This window comes from Thamnophis sirtalis, unplaced genomic scaffold (assembly GCF_051295495.1).
Source record: "Thamnophis sirtalis isolate CommonGarterSnake01/CBP01778 unplaced genomic scaffold, rThaSir2_p1.2 scaffold_5, whole genome shotgun sequence".
Classification (NCBI taxonomy): domain Eukaryota; kingdom Metazoa; phylum Chordata; class Lepidosauria; order Squamata; family Natricidae; genus Thamnophis; species Thamnophis sirtalis.
The window spans coordinates 129,071,717-129,096,146 of NW_028261385.1; the positions used below are offsets into that span (position 1 = coordinate 129,071,717).

At 39.7% G+C, this 24,430-nt stretch overlaps 1 protein-coding gene across 1 annotated transcript in view; it reads left to right on the forward strand.

Moving 5' to 3' along the window:
• HAO1 (hydroxyacid oxidase 1) overlaps positions 1 to 24,430 on the forward strand; it is a 48,199-nt gene that overhangs the window by 6,775 nt on the left and 16,994 nt on the right. Inside the window, exons 2-5 of the mRNA XM_087716873.1 lie at positions 2,434 to 2,585; positions 15,442 to 15,697; positions 17,332 to 17,507; positions 22,725 to 22,816. Coding sequence (XP_087572999.1) covers positions 2,434 to 2,585; positions 15,442 to 15,697; positions 17,332 to 17,507; positions 22,725 to 22,816 — 676 coding nt within the window. The remainder of the gene's footprint in view (positions 1 to 2,433; positions 2,586 to 15,441; positions 15,698 to 17,331; positions 17,508 to 22,724; positions 22,817 to 24,430) is intronic.

Genomic DNA, 24,430 nt, shown 5'->3' on the forward strand with positions numbered 1-24,430 from the left:
TTTAATTAGTCTCTGAAGTTTTCTTGGAAAATTTTAGAAGTACTTTGCCCTGATCTTCCTTCTAGAAATGAGACTGGCCTAAGATCACTTTGCAGGCTCCATGCCTAAGGCAGGCTTAGGTCTCCCAGTTTATAGCTTGGTGTCTTCACCAATACACCTTTAAAGTTTGGGTGCAGAGAGAAGCCAGCATGGAGGGGGGACAGAATGGAATGCTTTTAAAGCAAGCTAAAAGAAACACAAATAATTTTATAGATGCTATGATTAGACCAGCTGTCTGAATATTTATATTTTTCAATATGATTGTCTTTATCCTGATAATTGCCAAAGATATCTTGGATCTGAAAGGGTTTTCTGCATAACCTAAGTCAGTTCCTGGAACTCACATGGCTGTCCAGATAGCATCTCTTGGTCACATTCCATTTTGATATCGTTCATGTTGATGAAAAAAGGGACATACAACTTTTTGGACTGTAATTGGTACATGGGCTGTATCCCGGAGAGGCATGTTTCCTCCTCCCCCTTTTCTTTGTAATGTTTATATTATAAATTGTATTAAGGATTTTGATTGCAACAGTAAAAACTAATGCAATCTAAACTTAAGGAAAGAAAAGACTATGGAACAGAAATACGTTAAAAAAGTGATTTCAACCTTCATTACAGCAAATGTAAACAAATCTAGTAATGCTTCATCCCCTGTAAGGTTCCAAGCATATATCTTTTCCTCCCATAGTGTCCTTTAAAGAGATCTGCTGCTGTTGTGAGAAAGATGCTTAATTCTTTAGCCTCCGAGTGCTCAAACCCATGGAGCGCCACTGTCCTGTGGTCTTCTTGCAAGAAGCAGCCATTCAGAAGACATGTGGGCAATCTCCCCTCCTCTCCTTGTCTAGGGAGGTCCCAAAGAACCAGTTTACTCATCAGTTATTGTCAGAGTATTTTGTTGCAGCAGTATATCCAGCAAGCACCCACAAGTAAATGAACTTCAGCAGGATTCAATTATATGTAAGAAACTTCTTTACATACAATATTGTTGTGGCTTGGCAGGAACCTTTGGAGCTGCTAACAGACCCTGACAGCGAGGGGCCCTATGAGTCAGGCCTGGAGGAGCCGGAGGGCCCTGGACAGTGTTCTGACTCCGAGCAGGGCTCAGAGAGACTAGTTGGTCCCCAGGTAATGACTGAGAATTGGATCAGTGAGAAAGGCTGACACAGAAACCTCCTGTGAGTTGTTTCGGGATGTACGCAGGAGAAGGGCTGACCGACGGAAGGAACAATTGAGGACTCACAGGAGATGATAACGAGCAACTGTGGCTCGTTAGAATCTCCTCCTGCGGATAAAAGACTGATGGTGCCACGCCCTGGTGGCAGAAGTCAACGTTCCGTTCCGTTTCTGTTCTAGTTAAGTTCTCCGTTTGTGTGTAACCATTGAGAAAAAGCACTTGGATAAGTGATTTGATTTATACAATCCTGTTTTGTAGTAGTTTCTGAATGAGGACTTTTGCCAGAGCATTTATCTGTGTTTATTTTGGGCTTGCAACCAGCAAGAGCCGGGACTGATAAAAACATTCCTTTGAAAGTTCTGTTTGGCTTTAGTTTCTGAATGGGCAAGGTGGGGGTCAGAACACAATAACATAAATGAGAATTCAGCATACAAAACTAAGAACAATATTCATAGAAACAAGTCATTACAGAGTAGAGAGATACAGAGGCTAATATTGTACAGAAGGCTGCGCAAGTTACAGAGGCCAAACCAACTCTTACATACAGTTCAGCAAGTCTAAGCCATGTCCAGACTCCAAAACTGTCTCTTATGGCCCCATGCAAACAAATCCAGACAGTCCCCATTGGCTGACCTGTTACCATGTCTATCCAAACAGTCCACATTGGCTGATCTGTTGCCATGTCTATTCCAGTCTATGAACATACTCTAACAGTTATTTGATTTTTGTTGTGGTTTCTGCTTTCACAGAGACTTCTTCAGTTCACCATGCTTCCCCTGAAAGTTCCCGGAAAACCATGCTTCAAAAAAGAAGAAAAACTAGGCTTGATTTCATTTCAATCCAATATTATGCAATTACTTTCAGTAATGTATTATGTAACGTCTGATAGGAAAACTATAATTTCATAACTATTTTTTCACAGGCTGTACATCCTGGCACTAGAACTTTGGTATTAAAAATTCTAGCTCAAACTCTTTGACATTTGGCTGCTTTTTATTTACTTGTTCTTCATTCCCGGCCATCTGTAACTAACAAAAGCTGACGTCACTGCCTCGGTCATTTTCAGATTTCAGCATTTGATGAGTCATTTTAAAAACCAAACTTTTTGTCAGTTAATATTGGAGGCAGCAATTTATTGCGTCGGCATCACACACTTTGTTTTCTAAATAAATCCTTGCTATGAATTATTTACTATCAGACCTTTTCCATCCACGCAGATTAAGACTATACCCCCGGATGTTGAAAAATGTGTCAACCCTGGACCTGTCAACTTGTGTCTTGGGAGAGAAAATCAGTATGCCAATATGCATTGCAGCCACTGCCATGCAATGCATGGCTCATGCAGATGGGGAAATTGCAACTGCTAGAGGTATGTTCTGGGTATGAAAATTCCTTGTAAAGCAAATGGTTCACCATCAAATGCGCGCTCAACAAAAGAACACCAACAAAACCACGGCGAGAAAACCGCGAGGTCGAAATCGTGCCGATGAATGAGCGCAGAAGCGTGCCAACAACAGCGTGCCTTCAACAAACAACTAATAACAACCTAATAACCCTAACCATAACCCTAATCCTAACCCTAACCCTAACCCTGAACCTAACCTTTACCTTAACTTAAATCACACTTTTGTGGGTGCGGTTTTGTTGGCGCGTTGTTGTGGGCGTGTTTATGATGTCGCGGTTTTCTCGCCGTGGTTTTCTCAGTGCACTTTTGTCGTACGCGCATTTGTCGGGTCACGAAAGCAAATCAGCAGGGAAGATGGTTCAGTTAAGGGAAGAAATATCTTTGTTCAAATTAAAGAAATATTATTTTCTCCAGTCTGTTATGCCTATTTTAAAATGATATTTTGCTTAGGGAACAAGAAGTTAATACTATACCCCGTGTTTTGAACTTCCGAGCAAAATATAATGGCAAATAAAATGATAGGGATGCAATATTTAGTTGACTAATCAGGAAATGCTTTTACAATCTAGCACTGCAATCCCTTTTAAAGTTTAGAACCAGTATTAATCTGCTAAACTAGAGCTGAGGAAAAAGTAAACCTCTGTTGGCATACTGCAATAGGGCTACTTTTCTGGAAATGGGACCCTACATCAGTGATGGGATTCAAATAATTTAACAACCGGTTCTCTGCCCTAATGACCATCTGGGTAGGTGGGGCTCAGTGGTCATGTGACTGGGTGGGCATGGCCAACTCAACATCACTCATGTCAATGGGCGCTTCACCTTAGCTGTTGCAATGTAATAAGGGTTAACCGGAGAGGCATCTTCTGTAAGCAGGGCAATAAAGATCAGGCTAGAAACAACACCAGAATGTTTCCTTCCTGCCTTCCTTACAGGATTAGCCCTGTAAAGTGGGAAAAAACAAAAGGAGATTTCTTCCAACAACCGTTTCTTTGAACTACTTAGAAAGTTACCAACCGGTTCTCCCGAATAGGTGCAAACTGGCTGAATCCCATCACTGCACTACATGTAGTCCAAGTGACTAAGCAGATCCTGAAAACACCAGATGAAAATTGTTAACTACAATAACATTCGCTTTGGGATAAATGTGTGTTGTGTCAAGAAATAAAAAGTGTTCCATATCTGATTCTCCTGGAACATTTTATTAAATGTACGCCATCATGATACTAGAGCGGGAACTTAACTACTTTATTCTATGGCTTTCCACCACACATATTCTTTCTAGTACTTCTATGTGTATTTATGATAAAGTAGTATGCTAAAGAAAAGTCTATTCTTTGATTTCTTACTCAGTTATACAGAGTATTCATCTTACTAAACATATACTGTAGTTTTACACTGCAAAATAGCAGTAAGAGTTATTTGCCACTATTGCAAAGCGGTAAGAAGTATTCATTCTGAAGAAAAAGATATGAATTGTTAACTTTCATTTGGAAAACGAGGCTTGTTACTGTTATGGCACTGGGCTTGAATTAGTCAATACTGATATCTTAACTATTTTTTAAATGTTTTAACTGTTTACTAGACCTAGAAAAGTAGTACTGCTTATGTATATGAACACTATTTTAGCATATCATTTGCTATGAGTCTTTGATCAAAAGTTTATAAAATAATCACAAGTTCATGATATATTTAAATAGTGCAGATCTAAGTAGATCAACTACTTAGAAAGTTACCAACCGGTTCTCCTGAATAGGTGCGAACTGGCTGAATCCCACCACTGCACTACATGTAGTCCAAGTGACTAAGCAGATCCTGAAAACACCAGCTGAAAATTGTTAACTACAATAACATGGAACGAGCTCCCCGTGGAGATTCGAACCCTCACCACCCTCCAGGCCTTCCGCAAAGCCCTTAAAACCTGGCTGTTCCGACAGGCCTGGGGCTAATGAGCTTTTGTCCCCCCTCGAATGGTATGGTTGTTGTGTGTTTTTAAATTGTGGTATTGTTTTGTTCGTCTTTTTTTTCCTTATTTGTACCCCCCCCCCCCTTGACTTGGATTGTGAACCGCCCTGAGTCCCCTTCGGGGAAAAGGGCGGCATAGAAATATAATAAATTCAATTCAGTTCAATTCAGTGCCAAAGCAGACTGAACAACAAACTTCTCCAGTTTAGTGACTCTGATTGTATTTTACTGAGAAAATCAAATTATTCTTGGGAATCTGAGAGTGCATACCATTATCTGCCTGACCATTGCATTATTAGCTATGCTGCTAATGCATTAGAGTACATGTAAATTTACTAATTTAAAAACTATATTGGATAAAACAATAAGCCAATACTGGAATATTTTCCGAGAGAAGTCAGTTGATCAAAAACTAACTGATTTTTCAAGTTTACTATGCCAGTGCCTACTTGTCTTCAGGATGTTTTTATTTCTACAATTTATTTAATTAAGATTGCCTTAAGGCTGATTTAGAGTTGCCTGCAAAAGCCATCACTATAGGACTATGCCATGAAGGGTTGATGAATAAGCAGAGGTTGCAGAGGACTGGAGATGGGTCACTGCAAACACCTCCTGAATCCCAAGAGTGTATTGTGTATAGGTGTGCACCCTCTGTACTGATTGGTTCTGACTTCTTGCTAGGAGGAAGGAGAAGGCACATTCAAGTGGAAAACATTAACATTTGCTGACATATAAAAGGAAAGCCTATGCAACCATCCCTAAAAAACAGATATATACATTTCCTCACCTGCTACATTGGAGAAGTCTACTCCAGCTTTCACTTGGGTTGAAAAAAAATACTTTTGTGGGGGGGGGAGTATTCCCTTGCACCAGGGTGGAGTCGGGGTGATTGAATGGAGCTGAGTGTTTACTGGCTGGATGCCCTTTCTGATGCCTACACAGAGTTCACAGCAGATTTTTTTCTTTGCACCCAGAGAAAGAAATACCTGCTGCCACCTAGGATCCAACTCACAGCCTTCTGATTTTGAGGCAAGAGCTCCACCTCTAGGCCACCATGCCAATCACCCTGCCATCAACTGATCTCTGAATATTTACCCTTGTGTCCTAATTTAATAGCCAGGATTCTCCTCAAGATGACATTAAAGGCTGAATCCCTCATCTTCCCTGTTCAACTCACTGCCTCCATTTAATAAAATCTTTTGAGCTGAATTCTTCGGGCAAGAAAGACATACCAATTTCTAATACAGTTTTAATTATTTTCAAATTCATGTTAAAGCTCTAAAAGAGGACATCTGGGTGCTATTAAATGAAAGCTTAACCCTAATATATTAACATGTACAGTACCGTTCATATAAGGGGCTGTAGCTGTTTATTGCTCCAGTTAATGACTATTTCTTCCAAGTAAAATGTTTGTCTGGATTATTGATTGTATATGCTATTGAAAACACCCCATTTGCTGCACAATGGAATAATGGCATATAATCAGGCAAGCCATGTCAAGACTATGAGAGGAAGACAGAGGTATACGCTACAGTATAATGAGGACCAAACATGGATGGTGGGGGAAATAACAATTTCGCGCTCTACATGGGGCTACCCTTGAAAAGCGTTCGGAGGCTGCAGAATGTGGCCACGCAAGCGATATTGGGTGCACCGGGGTACACCCACGTTACACCTGTCCTTCGCGAGCTGCACTGGCTACCAATTGGTCTCCGGACACAATTCAAGGTGTTGGTTATCACCTTTAAAGCCCTACATGACTTAGGGCCAGAATACCTTCGAGACCGCCTGCTGCCACATACCTCCCAGCGGCCAGTAAGGTCCCACATGCCGTCAGCCAGACAGTGTTGGCTGGCGGGCCCTCAGAGGAGAGCCTTCTCTGTGGCTGCTCCGACTCTCTGGAACCAGCTACCCCTGGAGATCCGGACCATACCCACTCTCATGGCCTTCAGGAAAGCTGTAAACACTTGGCTGTTCTGGCAGGCCTGGGGCTGTTGACCTCACTGTTGAGGTCCAGCCCCGATTAGAATGAATGTATGAGGTGTTGTTGTTTTTAAACTGTTCCTTTTGTTATGTGTTTTGTTATGTGTTTTTTTTTCTCTTTATTTTTGTAAGCCGCCCGGAGTCCTTCGGGATTGGGCGACATATAAATGTGTCTAATAAATAAATAAATAAATTCAAATCTTGTCTAGAATCTCACATATCACCAGTGACATCCAACCCCACAAATCAAGCGCTTCAAGCAAGAGAGACTGCAAACACAACAGAATTAGCTTTCCATATTTTGAAATGAAGTAGTTGTCAGAGTTCTAAGTAACATACCCATAGCAAACAAAACTCTGAGGCAGGGAATTTCTGCAAAGGATAAGTTTACTGGATATGTCATTTTGGGACAGGCTAGTGAAAACTGACTCTGGCCATTTCCATGGTTTTCATGATCACTTTATCAAAACAATTAGTCACATGGTCCAATCAGGATACAGTCCAGTTGCTAGGCGACTCCAGTCTCCTCCTCCTGAGCACTTGCAGAAATGTCCTTGGCTCCCATGAGAAAGAAAGATAACCCCAATTATCTCTACTCCAGTGGCGGGTTGCCAATTTTTTTAGTACCGGTTTGGGCACATGCGACCCTCCCGCCGCCGCTACTACTGGTTTGCCCGATCTGGGGGCAACCCACCTCTGCTCTCCTCCCCCCTCCCTGTCCCTCTTCTCCAGTGTGTCATCCCTAACATCTCAAAATAGTCTCAGCCAGGCCAGCTTCATGTTTGACAATAATATCAAATTGCAGTCCTAAATATAGCTGTCTTATTTCTCAACAAAATTTCATGAGAGTGTTCTGTTTTATGTATACAGCTGTCCCTCAAAATGCAGTTGCAAACTGCATCATTCATGCTGACCAGCATATCCTTGGTATAAAGTCTTAGAGCATTTGATTGATGGATTATGTGCCGTTGTGTCATTGTCAACTCTAGACAGATTTCCTCCATGATAACCAGTCCCTAATTTCGTCCTTCAGCTCTTCCAGTGGCAACCACATTGTCATTGTAGTTGAATCTTCCCACCTTGTTGGCTGCTCTCTTCTTCTCCTTCCTTCCACTATCCCCCCCTAGCTCTTTGCATAATGAGTCTGACATAAGATACATATCTTACAGATTGTGAGAACAACTCACACGTAACTTAACTTGTTAGGCTGGTTGTGAGAATAACATTTGGAGGATAGGTGGAAGGTAAAGTAAGTCTTTTACATACCTGGAAATCAAGTTAAAAAATACCACGCGGGCACAGATTAGAGGCAGCCTGCCGATTGCCAGCTTAGCTGCTGGCCACCCGGAGTGCGCAGGCAGCAAAGGAAACCTTGTGTAAGATGTTCAGACACAATTTGGGAGTGGCAGGTAGGGCAGGGGATGGGGCAGGGTGGGGCACGCATCTTACTTGAATCTGGCAGCTCCACCACTTCTCTCTCTTGGCAGCTCTGTGCAGGGAAACATCTTGCACAGTAAAGAACTTCTCATGAAGAAGTTGCCCTGGCAGGCACTTCTTGGAGCCCACTACCCATGTCCCAATGAGCAAGGGGAGAGTATGGCACTTCTTTGCCACTGGCAGGTATGCCGGGCACCCCATCCTCTGCCCCACCTGCCACCCCCAAATTGTGCCCCACCGCAAAATACGCATCTTAATAGAGTCTGGCAGCTCTGTTGCATCTCTCAGCTGGTCTTTGCAGGGGAAACCTTACACGGTAAAGAAAAACTTCATGAAAAGTTTTTCTTTACTGTGTAAGTTGTTTCCCTGCACAGAGCGGCCGAGAGAGAGAAGTGGTGGAGCTGCCAGACTCGAGTAAGATGCGTGCCCCACCCTGCCCCATCCCCTGTCCCACCTGCCATCCCCAAATTATGCCCGAACACCTTACGCGAGGTTTACTTTGTTGCCTGCGCACTCCGGGTGGCCAGCAGCTGAGCCGGCAAGCCGGCAATCGGACGGCTGCCTCTTATCTGTGTCCGCGGCCGGCTTCTGCGACTTAGCCCGACCGCGCTGCCCTCTCGCTTTTCTCCCTGCCTCCTCCGGCCGATGGTGCTGGCCAAGAGAAAACAGAAAGCGAGCCTGTAGAGCAGGAGGAGGGTGCATGGCTCTGCAATGTGCACCGGGGAACTGGGAATGAAAGCATTTTCAGGTGGCAGTGCGTGCTGGAACTGCCTGCCACCTGAAACAAGATGAACTTTTTGGGGCCTCTGCAGTGCATGCACCCTTTTTGGAATCGAGAGGGGATCGTAGTGCTGCCGCCCAAAAATGCTTTCATTGAGAAGGCTTCGAACGCAATTCCCCGGGCTGCTTCGGGAATCAGGCTCCATGTGAAAGTGAGGATCCCCGCCACATGGAACCACCCAAAAATGCGACGCACGGAGCGGGTGGGTGGAACTACATTCGGAGTATAAGAGGCACCCAGATTTTCACCCTCTTTTTGGGGGTAAAAAGATCTGTCTTATACTCCGAAAAATACTCACTCTCTCTCTCTCTCTCTCTCTCTCTCTGTGTGTGTGTGTGTGTGTATCTATATCTATCTATCTATCTATCTATCTATCTATCTATCTATCTATCTATCTATCTATCTCTCTCTCTCTCTCTCTCTCTCTCTCTATCTATCTATCTATCTATCTATCTATCTATCTATCTATCTATCTATATCTATAACTATAACTATATCTATATCTATCTATCTATCTATCTATCTATCTATCTATCTATCTATCTATCTATCTATCTATCTATCTATCTATCTATCTATCTATCTATCTATCTATCTATCTATCTATCTATATTGTATTTGTGCTGATAAATAAATAAAGGGAGAGCACAAATACAACACAAATGTAACAAAGGCAACAGTAAAAATATTGGGTTTCTATCGTGATGGTCTCTTGTGACGAGCCGATAGACAGATAATGGAAGCAGTTAGCTTCCTCCCATAATTGGGGCTTACCAGGGGTTGTGACACTATATATATATATATATATATATATATATATATATATATATATATATATATATATGTGTGTGTGTGTGTGTGTGTGTGTGTGTGTGTGTGTGTGTGTGTGTGTGTGTGTGTGTGTGTGTGTATGCAATACAGCATTTAAAAAAAATAATTTTGTTCACATATGCTCCATCTGAATAGCTTAGTTTTGCATATTTTTGCTTTTCAGGCCCAAAGGCCATAATAAAGGTTTATTTGATTTGTCTATTCTTCCTGAGAGAATAAGAACAAAGAGATTCTTTACAAGGGCTAATAAAATAATTGAATTCAGTTTTCCAGTGAAGGACTATAGCAATTAAAATATTTTAAGCTAAAACTATTTCTATTCAACGTTCCTTTTATTAGATCCATAAAATGGCCTATGAACTTCATGGTTGAACTACAAAAAATTGGCTAGCTGTGAAGAATGGGTGTGGGTCTTAAAACTTTGTATGCCTTTAAAAAACACACAAAGTTGGCCAAGAAAGAAAAGGGCCTTAGGCACCACAGTTAGACTTTGGGGTCTGGCAAAACTTCACACAGCATTGACTGATTCTTGTATATGGGCAGAGGAAAAAATGGGGGCCGGGAGTGGGGGAGGGGTGTTCACCACTGGAGAGGGTGGATGAGGAATATCTGATTCCCTTGCCATTCCTCTCCTTGTTTCTAGTTTTTTTTTAGTATAGTTTTAAATTTTTTATGTTTTTATATTTATCCTTTTAATCCTTATAAACTGAGGAGATGGGAAGCACATAAATTTAGATAGGATAGGATAGGATAGGATAGGATAGGATAGGATAGGATAGGATAGGATAGATAGATAGATAGATAGATAGATAGATAGATAGATAGATAGATAGATAGATAGATGGATACATGGCTGGATGATAGACAGATAATGCAGTAATATTTGCATCTTTCCTTGCTTCTACTGCATTCATCACAGGGATCTCAAAATTTCCATCTCCTTTTATACCTTTCTGATAACACGAGAAAAGTGTCAAATGTCTAATAAGCTAGCTCCCTCTAGTGAATCATTGAAGGTGCAAAATCAGACTTTAACACAGTGTTTCTCAACCTTGGCAACTTGAAGATGTCCGGACTTCAACTCCCAGAATTCCCCAGCCAGCTGGCTGGGGAATTCTGGGAGTTGAAGTCCGGACATCTTCAAGTTGCCAAGGTTGAGAAACACTGCTTTAACACTTTGCTCCAAAGTTGCTCCTGTGACAAATTACAAGGTTTTTTGGATTTTTTTTTCTTTTTCAAAAAACCTGCTTAAATTTGTAGAGGCAAACACAAACAGTTCAGCCAGGGGTAATGTTACATTAAGAATACAAGAACTGGGATCTGATGTAATTTAGTATGTTTTGATTAGCTATTGGAGAATGGAAAACATTCCCTTCTGAATAGAAGGATAGAGATGTCAGCCTCTTTCACACAATAAAAGAATGAATGAGGGGCAGAAGCAAGGTGCAAGCTATTTTCCACACACTTCAAGCTCCATGTCTAGTGTTCATCCCGAAGCACATTCTAGTTCACTGATCGAGCATGTTTCTGCAGTCATATTTTTTTTCCCCTGAGGTACCTCAGAAAAGAGAATCAACTTTAGATGAACTGGTGCCAAACAAGTCAGAGCAAACTGGGCCACTTTGAAGCAAGATGGCAACCACTCCTGGCTAAAGATTTTTAATTAGGAAAAAAGTATGCTAGTTTGCACAAGGGAAATTAAAGTTTTCCATGCATCTTTACAAAGAACAGCTCATCTGCATACCCATAGAATACTGAAACATGTCTCTCCCCCCCACAAGTATTTCTCCTAAGTTCAGAGTTTCCCAACCTTGGCAACTTTAAGACATGTGGATTTCGACTTCCAAAATTATCCAGCTAGCACGACTGGCTGAGGAATTCTGAGAGCTGAAGTCCACATGTCTTAAGGTTGCTAAGGTTGGGAAACCCTACCTTAGTGGTGTAGTAAGTCAGCACCCACCCTTCTCTGAGAAAAGTGAGATATTTTAGGAAATATTAAAAGGGCAGAATATTTCCCTTAAAAGGCAGGCAGAAACTCACCCCCCACAACCTTTATCAATAGGCCATTAAGGCCTGAGACACTCTATTCTACATAACAAAGATCTACCTCCTTCAGGCAGAGCCATAATAAGAATTGCCCAAAGCCCTCTACCCATCTCATTAGATGGCACCTGGGAAGATTACATCATCCAGCAAGGCTCAACCAAGTCTGGGACTCAGGACAGCCTAGAGAATTGCCCCTGCATGGCCCCATGGGAGTCTGACAACCAATCAGAATACAAGCTCAAATTCAAAAGCCCAGAGAGGGTATAAAGCTCAGGAACTCTCAGCATCTCTTCCCTTTTCCCCCAGGACCTCAAATCACATGGTCCTGTCCATCATTAATAAACCTTCTTTCCAAGCAACTCCCATGAATTCAATGTCTTTTTCCTCACTTGGAACTGAATTCAGAAGGACATTTCTTCCAACAGTTGCTTCTCTGTTCACATGTCTTTTCATGGTACCTGCTTCCCACTAATAAATCTTCCACAGTTGTTATTCTTTGAAGACACAGAAGAAGAGTGGTTTTAGATAAAGTCATATTGCCAAATATTCATCATTTACAACTTGATGAGTTGCAGGTTGTCCTAATCAGGTTTCATACTTCTCTCTATGGTCTCATAAGCAAATTCATTTCCTGAACTAGCAGCTTATAATAGCCAATAATGCAGTTTTCAGGCAACAGAAGGCTGACTATTCATGCCTACTATTTATCAGAGGCAAAATCTATACTCTGTATCTGTTTCTAGGTTTCCAGTAATATAATTCATGAACAGAAATTACAGAAATCTAAGTAGCTACTTTAGGGATGATAATTAATGGAAGAGTCAATGTTAGTAGATGCTCCTACAAAAAAATAGTTAGCTATCAAAAGAGATAATTAAACAGTACAGTATGCACATCAAGATATTTAGTTATTGTTAGAAAGAAAGCAGTTCACTTAAAAGGTTTAGAAACTACATTCTTCTGATTATTACCATAGATTATCCTCTCCACATCCACCAGCTGCTTTCAAAACTATGATTCCTCCCCATTGTCTTTCTCTAACTTGATGCCCTCTGGATTTTTTCAGCTAGAAACTGCCTTAATTCTTAATCAATATGGGCAAATGTATTGTTTAGCCTCTTTCTGGTCCACATTTTGGCCCAGCAGAGGATAGAAAACCATCTAAAACCATAGCATCATTATGAGAGGCAACAAAGCTTTAAAGAAAGTTAAAGAGAGTTAGAGGTTTGTGGATTACAAACATTTCATGCTAAATAAAACATGCTATCTTCCCCTGGCCACAAAGCTAGAGACTGCTGTATTTCTATCTTTGGTGAAGAAGGAGAGGAAGAGTTGTAACCAAGAGCCCATCAACACTGCAGATCAATACTGGATTATAGTAAATGCAAGAATGCTGATTGGTAATGAATAATACTCCCCATACATTCATACAACAACATGCATGTAGAAACAACTCCTTTCACTGCATCAGGAACATACAAGAAGGCTTTTCTTCCACACTTTTTTGAAGTGCACCACAAAGATTTCAGAGCCATAGTTTTTGCCTTGTGGAAATATTAATACATGTAGGCTGAAGGCTCGAAACCAGGAAACTGAGTTCTAGTTCCACCCCAGACATGAATGCTGGTTGGGTGACTTTGGGCCAGTCCCTCTCTCTCAGTGGTGGGTTTCAAATCCTGTTCCAACCGGTATGGTTGGAATGGGGCTGGCGGCATCCTCATGGACGCGTGCAGCATGTGCGCACACGTGCACAGTGCGCGCATGTGTCTTAGTGCCTCCACGACGCTCCAGCTGCTCCGTGGAGCGTCATGCAGGCGCTGTATGCGCCATGCACGTGCGCGGCAGCACAGAAGCTTTAAAACACAGGTAAGGAGCTCGGGTGGGTGGTTGGGCCCTCCAGAGCACCGTACCAGAACAGTATCAGGTGTTCCAGGCTGGCTCTGGTACGCCCGTACCGGGGTGTACCGCCTGCAACCCACCACTGCTCTCTCTTAATCCAAACCACTTCACACAATTGTTGTGGGAAAATAGGAGGAGAAATGAGTATTAGTCCTGAATTATTTATAAAAATAATAAAGGCAAGATTAAAACAAACATCTAAAATCTAAATCTAAATTAGCCAAGAAAGAGCTGATGACATTTAAGTCTATGTCCACTGGATGGAGCACTAATACTTCTAATAGCAAATACTATACTCCTTAACTCCAAAGTTGTTAATATTGTGACAATTTCTTGGGATAGATTGATAAATATTAACCAATCTAGCTCTTAATAGGAAGCAGCGTGAATAAAAAGAGTATTTCAGAAGGATAATAGAGTGTTCGATATAAAAGACCTGGAACTGTTTTATTTTTAAATTCCTTGTTTCTAATTCAAATGTTCTTTGACATAGATTGTTTACACCCTACCTCTCTCACATATGTACACACACACAGACACACACACACACACAGACACAGACACAGACAGACACACACACAAACACACACGCATATACATACACACAGTCAGATGCATGTGACCAAGTAGACATTAAGGTTGAATTTGAATGTAGATATGTAATACGGAGAAGCTTCTGCTCTCTTTTTTAAAGCTTACTGGCACATCAGTATTCTTTTGGAATTACTTGCAATATAGAGTCAACAACATGAATGGTTCAAATATATCAGAACCACTATCCCAAAAGCAGAGTTGGCCATTAACTTGCTATTAGGAATGTATAAATTCTAAACTTCTGGTTTCATCTTTTGATTGTATGATTAGTAGGACAGGAGTTCATGATTCATGTGCTTTAATGTTCAACAGACAACTACAACTAAAAAGTATTTCTAAAATTAGTGGGCATTCGGAAGAAATTATGGTCGCCAAAGTAAGGGCCCTTGGAATTGCTGTGGCCTCCTGCTAAATGGCTAATTGTCTCAGCATTAAAAACATGATTTTTCTGCTGTTAGGAAGAGTTGGGAATCAGTACTCTTTTCCGCTGGCTACTTAGTCACTTGGATTAATTGGATTGTGACTGACAATGAAGCTGACAAGGCTCCTTTGAAAACCAGTGGGAAATGACTCGCTGGCTTGGGCTGTGAAGCAATGATCTGCAAGCAATCACCAGGGAGGAAAGCACATCCACTGCTTCACTTTCCTCTTAGCATTCTTGCTCAGGATTGGTGGGAGAGAAATTTTCTCAGCTGCAGGCAAGAGATCCTATATGTGAGTGTTCACTTCACAGAAGTATTTGGAGACCAGGGAAATGCCAGGCTAGCATAATTGTAGTATAGCTTAACATCCAGCCTGGATGTTATACAATATGCTCATTCTATCAAGAAAGTGAGGAATGAAGTTTATAAGTCCCTAGGTAGTTGATGCTGCACAAAATAGTTGGTTTGAAATGAAAGAGCATAAATATTTTTAAAAAGGTTTTTCCACAGAATGTCTATTATTACAATTTTAAAAAAAACACAGGCTTCCTTTATGCTTCCACAGAAGATGTCTGTTAGTAGTAGCAGCTAATCTGATCTATTTACAAGGAAATGATAAATGCTGTAATCAAGTCAGAGATAACAAACAGGCATCCAGCCAACTGTGAAATCATCTGGCATTCATCGTGTCATAAAACAAACTGAATTCCCTGCTGCCAATACATATATTTTTGTGCTTGCAATGAAAGCGATAAGGCAATTAAAATATTGCAGATTTTTTTTTTCAAAATGTGAAAAAAAAAAAAAGGAATTTTAATTTCTGTGCTATGGTCCTCCTGTGACTAATATTCCTGCTCTTCAGCCTGTAGGTCAGCAGGAACAGGAATGATGCTGAGTTCGTGGTCCACAACATCCATCGAAGAAGTTGCTCAGGCAGCTCCAAAGACAATTCTCTGGTTGCAGCTCTATATTTATAAGGACCGTGATGTCACCAGATCTTTAGTGCATCGGGCCGAAAAAGCTGGCTACAAAGGCATTTTTGTGACTGTAGACACCCCATATCTTGGAAAGCGCTTAGATGATGTACGCAACAAGTTTCGTCTGTCTCCACACCTCAGGTACTTAGGGACAGAAGTATCAACTTTCCATCTTTTTCTCTAGGTTCAAATCCTACATCTAAATATCATGCTATTATTCTAACAATAAGGCAATAAACATGCCTTCCATATCTAGTATGGTAAATATGGAAAAGAAAAATATGTCATGCAGATTGATAATTTTATGTACATTGAATCATGTCCATACATTTGTAAAAACAGTTTTACTGGTGTTTTATGGGATCCCTAAGACCATTCTTAATTAAGCCAAAAATGTGCTGAAAAACAAATTTTGGTGTTGCAGTTGAAATGGAAAATGTCTTTTTCTTTCAAATATATTCATTTTAATAATGGCACGTTGAAGGATTATTTTCCCCTGGACTAACAGAATGAAATTAATTATTGAGTTTATCCCTCTTCATATAGGTTTATATCATTCAATTTGCTGCCAGTGTTGGGAAAGTTGAACATTGATTTGATATGTTATTTCATGCTCACTGTTTCTCCCTGTTAATGGAGGAAACAGGAAATGGTGCCCTTTCGGATACTGCTGAATTGCAGCTTCAAGTTTCCTCAACATTGTCCATCTTGGTTGGGGATGCTGGGCACAGTTGTTCCATATTGTCTAAAAGACCACTGTTCCCATACTGCCATCAAGACTAGAGATTTATGAACCATTGGGAGGCAGCTGTGTTTTGAAGGATCTAGCAAAGCTGCTTTGAGTACTTGTTCTAATATTCTGAACACACATGTACAAAATAGGATGCTAAGATGGCCAACAGCTGCTTTGAAGCTCCAAGTAAGATGTTAGCTTTAATTAATTCTTCTCTTTCCCTTCCCTTCCTGTTGGATTTTGGGGCACTGTGGGAAGATGGGAATCGGATTGTTTCCTCTTTTTCTTTCTTTCTTGCAGATGCTGTGCATTAAAACAATACAATGGCCATTCTTCTCAACATTTGTTGGTGATATTTTTGCTTAACACAAGCTGGATGGATGTGTCATACATACCACAATTCTAAGGATACACTCAGTGATAGACTTCACCTGAGCCACAACATAATACAAACTGTAATGAATCAGACATACTAAAAGTTTATTTTGTCCAACATCTTGTAGTCAAGAGTAGTTAACCAAACAGTTTCAGGAAGCCACTGGGAGGGTCTGAGTCATAAGTCCTTCTAGTGTGAATCAATTTTCCATTCCAAATGTCTGGTATGTGGCTATACAGTACCCTTCAGTACAGAGGTTTGTCTATTTTGTTTCTATGTATGGATAATTCTTACTAACAGCTCTATTGGCTTCCATGGAGTTTTCAAATTATCTTTAAAGCTACTTAGTGTCACAGTTAAGACATCTTGAGAAACTAATTCTATAAGTGAACAGAATATACTATATGTATATTGTATCAAATAATCAAAAATTCCTTTTTGTTTCTTTTGTTTTCTTTTTGGAAGAAAAAAGGAATACACCAGTAAAATAAGGTATATTGTTGCACACAATGACATTCAGTAAATGTTAATCCAAAAAGTTCTCCAGCCATTATTTATACACGCATGCATACACATGCATGCAAGCTTTTAAGGCAGAGGTGAATGTTGATATTTTTCAGTTAACTCTTCTTAGTTTCCCCCCCAACTTTCTTGTTCCAATTTCAGAATGAAAAATTTTGAAACCAATGATCTGGCATTTTCATCTGAGAAAGGTTATGGTGAAAACAGTGGCCTGTCTGTTTATGTCACAGAGGCAATAGATCCATCAATCAACTGGGATGATTTGAAATGGCTCAGAGGACTGACTGCATTGCCCATTGTTGCTAAAGGAATCCTCCGAGGTTGGTTTGCTTGTCTAAAATTCTGTAATATTTGAGGGGCTGTAGAACTTCCTTCCCCAATCGGCTGCCTGCTAGTGAAAAGCAATGTATAATGCTTAGTTTTCCAACTTCCTTTTCTGTGCCTTTTTCCTACTAGCTATTGGTTCAGTGGTATTTTACATGTAGTAGTATCAAAGATGAACATTTTGTCTGAATTGTTGGCCCAATAACTCAGCAGAAGGGCATATGAACTATACAAAACCTTTGTTGAGAAGGCTTGTCTTCCCCTTTGTATATATATATTTAAAACTGTATATTTCAGAGAAACAGACGGCACATGTAAATACAGTCCATCTTTTTTTAAAATAAGGAACAACTTGTAATTTTATTTATTTATTTATTTATTTATTTATTTATTTATTTATTTATTTATTTATTTATTTATTTATTTATTTATTAATTAGACTTATATACCGCTTCATAGGGCTTTCAGCCCTCTCTAAGCGGTTTACATATTTTTTTAGCAAATTGAGTCAGCAACTTGCCCCCACAGTCCCCATTTATTTCATAAATAACTGATTCCTGAAGCCACCATAAATACAGGACAGCTGCTTGCTTAATTGAACAAAAGGTGCAAGGGTGTAGATGGAGCAGGGAATCAAATATTGGTCCAAATAACAGTAGGTTCTTCCTTGGTTTGAAGAGACAAATAGAGTGCAACTTGACATCTTTGAATGACTTTTAACATTGAATAGAAGAGTACACAAAGCTTCTATAGTGTGTGTGTGTATTTTTGTGTGTGTGTGTGTGTGTAAGTCAGTCTGTGTCTGTCTGTCTCTCTATCATCTATCTATTATCTGTCTGTCTGTCTGTCTGTCTGTCATCTATCTATCTATCATCTATCATCTATCATCTATCTGTATGTGTATGTTCCAGCATAACTCTGGAATGCCTTGAGCAATTTCAACCAAACTTGGTACACAGATGACTTACTCTCTGGAAACAAATACTGTGGGGGTAAGATACCTTTAACACTCCTCGGGGTATGTGTTCTGTTAAAATACAGGCTGTTGTGCCGTACTGCCATACTGGCTTCTATTGTACAGCGCAGTGGAGTTGCCATGGTAATGGCTTCACTGTACTCTACAAGGGGGCTCCCTCTAGTAAGGGGGAAAATCCAACATTTGGAAATTATGTTTGGTCTGGACATTTCCCCCATATAAATAAATACCCAGGCAACTCCAGGTTATCAACTAGTATTCAATAAATTTCATTGTAATGAAGATGAATGTTTGACGTATGGTAAATATCTTAAAAAGAGTGAGCTCCCTAAATGTGTTTGTGGATTGGAGATGAGTTCTCTTACATTCTTATGCAAACATGAGTGCAGACAACCTTGTTGAAAATCATCCTTTGAAAATTAACTTGGGAGGGCCTGGTTTCCTGTTGAATATTAATCCTTTATAATTCCTGGACAATGCTTCCCCCCCGCTTCTCTTCTCTTTTCTATTCAGTTTTGTATTCTCCTCTTCCCTTACCACTTCTCTCTTTTTCTTCTGCTTTTGACTCTAAGAGAGAATGGACATGCAGATGGGGATATATTTGTTTTTTAAATTGACTTTCTCTTGCAGGCAATTAATTTTAATCAGTAGACAATCTGATTCATTAATCTTGATAAGTCCCATTTCTCTTTCTTGATATATGAGCATGGATGTAAATATATCTCCAGTTCAAATAATAATAATACTGATATACTTGCAGGCAAAATGCAAAAGTGTTTTCTGATGCTCTTTTCCTAAGGTATAAATTGTACTGTTTTGGCACTATAATTTCGTACATAGCAAATAATATTTGATAGTTTATAATTTGTTTTCTAAAAGGTGCTTGTTTGCTTTAGGGTTGGGTGGGCTAGATTATACATGAAATAAAACGTAACAAGGTATGAATATGAAGAGAAAAACTATAACACAAATGTTATATGGAGCTCAGCTTAGGTCATATCCCTATTTACACTTTCTGGAATTAATTCAATCAATTTTTAAGGGCAATTTTTCAAGTTGCTACTCTATTCCCAATGTCATTTTGTGACTTGAGGCTCTACTTTTGAAGAATCATAATTTTTAGGCGTTTGTTAAAACTGAATTTAACCTGTTTGGGTTTGGCTGCCTTTGTACTGATAGATCTATCAAACTTCTTGGAGTTGCTGTTTGAAGGCAAGACTCCAGTCATATGGTTTTCCTACAGGGACCCACCTTGCAATGGACCTGGGGAGTTTCTCAACTGATATTAATTTCAAAAAAAAGGTTTTTTTAATTGGGATACAATCATTTTTTTTCCTCAGAAGATAGCGGATTACGGATTGTTTATTAAATACTATAGTTTTAAATATAAAAGAGCCTTCACACTGTCAAGGTGCTACAGGGTTACTATATAGGACACCTTGGAAAATCTATGATGGAAGACATCTTGCCTTTGTATCTCTCTAGGGAGTTTAAAGCAATGGAATGTCTTCCTAAGTCTGCATTCTATAAAGATATATGGCACCATCCTACCTTCCTGATTTTACTGTCCTTCCAACATGTCAAAGGAAAAGGTTTGAGGGGTTCAACTTTGGGCCCTAAGCAGTAGTGGGATCCAAACTTTTTTACTACCGGTTCTGTGAGTGTGGCTTGGTGGGTGTGGCTTGGCAGGCTTGGCAGGGGAAGGATACTGTAAAATCTCCTTTCCAACCCCACTCCAGGGGAAGGATACTATAAAATCTCCATTCCCTCCTTACTCCAGGGGAAGGTTACTGGGAAATCCCCATTTCCTCCTGATTAGCTGGGACTCAGGAAGCAGAGAATAGATGGGGCGGGACCAGTCCGAGGTGGTATTTACTGGTTCTCCAAACTACTTTAAATTTCTGCTACTGGTTCTCCAGAACTGGTCAGAACCTGCTGAATACCATCTCTGGCCCTCAGTCATATGCACTCTTTAAATGAATAGTATGATAGTACAAGCCCAGAAGAAAACAGACAACACACCAAAGGCACCAAGATGCTAACAAGTGAAGTAAAAGTGTTAACTACTAGAATGCAAGCCAGTCCCAAATGATTAAAAATTAGTGCTGGGATTCCAGATAAAATAACAGAGTAATTACTAAATCTTAGGCCTTTTGTTTAAACTAGAGGTTCTATCTAAGGAAATATGATTTTGTGTATGATTTCGGTAAGGTAAACCTATCAGCCGCACAGACTGCTTTATATCTCAACAAGTTTATATAATTGTAAGGACTCTTTTGATACTGAGCATGTCAATAAGTCAATTTGTACATCAGTGTAATTGTGTGCTGATCACTGGTACAATAAACTCCTTGGGAAAAATTCTCTTTCACAAGGCCTGCTTAGTTGGACAAAGTCAGGGACGCAACATGTTAGTAAGATGTTTGGAGTAAATCCAGAATCTTGGAAAGTGGAAGAATTTCCCACTCTGATTTAATTAAGGCATGATCTCTTTATATGATTTGAAATGTTTCTTCACAGTCTTCTGTGAGACTGTTGTGAGAAATTGCAAGAAGACCAGTAAATGAAATAGAAAGTTATCATCAGCCATCAAGACACAAAAAACAAGAACTTTTCCTTTCCTTTCCTGGCCTTCATGCAATTTCTCACAACATTATTAGGAATATGTCATGTCACAATTCCCTTTTTTGGGTTTGCCAATTCAAACCCACAAACAAACTTACATTTTATATACTGGATAGTAGGATTAGAGAATAAAATGGTACCCTTGTAATTTTCTAACAGCTTTTAACTGTATCTGACATAAATTTGCTTGTGATCTTGGTTTGGAGTGGTTTTATGATGTTTTCAACCATTTTCTTATATTTAGTGTCACAACCCCTGGTATGCCCAAATATCGGAGGGAGCCTACTGCTTCCTTTCTCTGTCTATCGGCTCGTCACAAGAGACCATCCAGACAGAAACCCAATATTTTTACTGTTGCCTTTGTTACATTTGTGTTGTATTTATTTATTTATCTCCCTTTATTTATTTATCAGCACAAATACAACACACAGACACACAGACACACAGACACACAGACACACACAGACAGACACACACACACACACACACACACACACACACACACATATATATATATATATATATATATATATATGTGTGTGTTTTTTTTATTTGTGCTGATAAATAAATAAAGGGAGACTAGTATAGATCTATTTCAAGCTATTTAGCTCTCATCAGCTAGCCATACCCTTACTGGGATTTGAACCATAAGGGTATGGCTAGCTGATGAGAGCTAAATAGCTTGAAATAGATCTATACTAGTCTCCCTTTATTTATTTATCAGCACAAATAAAAAAAACCACAAATATAACAAAGGCAACAGTAAAAATATTGGGTTTCTGTCGTGATGGACTCTTGTGACGAGCCGAATGACAGATGATGGAAGCAGTTAGCTTCCTCCCTTAATTGGGGCTTACCAGGGGTTGTAAAAATCTGATATATATATATATATATATATGTTATATTTATGCTGATAAATAAATAAAGGGAGACTAGTATAGATCTATTTCAAGCTATTTAGCTCTCATCAGCTAGCCATACCCAAGTTTTTGGGAATCGAACCTGTGCTCTATTGCCTCCCAGGCAGGGAGTTAACCATTTGAGCTACAGAGAACGACTCCTTTATCAGCCAGCCAGGGTGGGAGGTATATACTTAAAGTCACAACCCCTGGTATGCCCAAGTGTGGGAGGAAGGTCACACTTCCACTCTCTGTCATTAGGCTCGTCACAAGAGTCCATCCAGACAGAAACCCAATCTTTTTTACTGTTGCCTTTTTTGTTACATTTGTTATATTTATGCTGATAAATAAATAAAGGGAGACTAGTATAGATCTATTTCAAGCTATTTAGCTCTCATCAGCTAGCCATACCCAAGTTTTTGGGAATCGAACCTGTGCTCTATGGCCTCCCAGGCAGGGAGTTAACCATTTGAGCTACAGAGAACGACGGGGCAATAGAGCACAGGTGCGGTTGATTGTCCTTTCAAAGGAATGAACAATGCCTTGTACCTAGGAACAAGGCTACCTTTTTAGCTTGGTTCTGAGGATCATTTCAATTGCTGAATTGCATTTTTCAGGCTGGTTTCTGTTTTTGAAAAACTGGCATTAATGCAAGTCACAGTTTCCACAATGACAGCTGCAACTTTAAAAAATTCAGCATTTTGTTTCCCCAGCTGACGATGCTAGAGAAGCAGTAAAGGTTGGCGTCAATGGGATTCTGGTATCAAATCATGGCGCACGTCAACTGGATGGTGTACCAGCTACTGTGAGTATTAAAGGGGAAAAATATTAAGACTTGGTATTAGGGACTGGCAAATCATTTGAATAAAGCTAGAGCCATCAAGCAGCTGGTATTTCTCTAAAATCAGAAAACAGTTTGGCTTTTAGAAATGCTGCCCTGCTAATATTCAATACTAGTGAACAATATTGACTCGCTTGGTTTTTGGAAAAGCACATAATATTAAATAAAATCATTTGCTTGTCTAATATTAGCTTTTATTCTTTGGTGCCAAATGCAAGTTTATTTTTTTTTTCAGGCTTAAAAGGATAGTTTTCTTATTTTTGTTTGCCAGAGCATCATAAAGCAAAATGTTACAAGCCTATGCATATTTTTACTAGTATTAATCTGCTAATTATTTTTTCATCATAAAATAATCTACCCTGTCTTGATAGCGTGATTATCAAAGGATATAAAAGAAGCTTGGAAGTCTCTGTGTGGCTGGAACTGATTCAGCTTGGCTAAACATAGAACTACTTCAAATAAGGTTTAGCGTGTTTAGCAGTTATTTTTGCAGTCTATCAATAATCTGTGACTCCCTTTCCTGTTGATGCTTTAATGTTTATAGTGCTGTATTTCAGAAAAACTGTAAACTAATTACTTGCTGTAAAGTATTCCCAAGAAACATTTTAAATAAAGGTAATTAACATGGCAAACTTAAATCTTAAAAGTATTAAATGAAATGCAGGCCCAATAAATGCTAATTACTCTAGTTAATGTACCAGTTGATTTATCTTAGACGCTCAAGGTAATTATGTGAAAAGCAAGAGAGTGATTCCCATAGGGGGAAAACAATAAATTTGCTATGCTAATAAGATATGTAAGGTCCTAGTATAATAAAGCCAATAAAGTTTGGCTTTATTCTCAATTTCTTAGGCTAGAATAGCAATAGCACTTAGACTTATATACCACTTCACAAAGGCTTTATAGCCCTTTCTAAGTGGTTTACAGAGTCAGCCTATTACCCTCAACAATCAACGGAGAAAAGTATATTCTAATCTTTTTCAGTTCCACGGATTCAGGAGGGACAGTCAAAGTGTATTCTTGACATGTCAATGGCATACAAGGTGGCGCAGTGGTTAAATACAGCACTGCAGTCTACTTCAGCTGACTGCAGTTCTGCAGTTCGGCTGTTCAAATCTCACTGGCTCAGGGTTGACTCAGCCTTCCATCCTTCCGAGGTGGGTAAAATGAGGACCCGGATTGTTGTTGGGGGCAATATGCTGACTCTGTAAACCTCTTAGAGAGGGCTGAAAGCCCTATGAAGCGGTATATAAGTCTAACTGCTATTGCTATTGCTATACGCTGGTTGTCAATGGATGAAGGTTGGCCATGTGTGATCTAGAAAATTACATAAATCCAGCAATTGACATAGCATGTTGTCTGATGATTGCTTGATTATCTGCCATCAAATTGTTTTTGATTCCTAAGAAGATGATCTATCCCTGTTCTTTCAAGTTTCCCAAATCACCACTGTAACCATGTCCATCCACCTTGCTGCTGGTCATTCTCTTCCTCTCTTTCCTTCCACCTTTCCCAACATTAGAGTCTTCTCCAGAGAGGTAGATTTTCACAGAATGATCTGAGTTAGGATAATTTAAG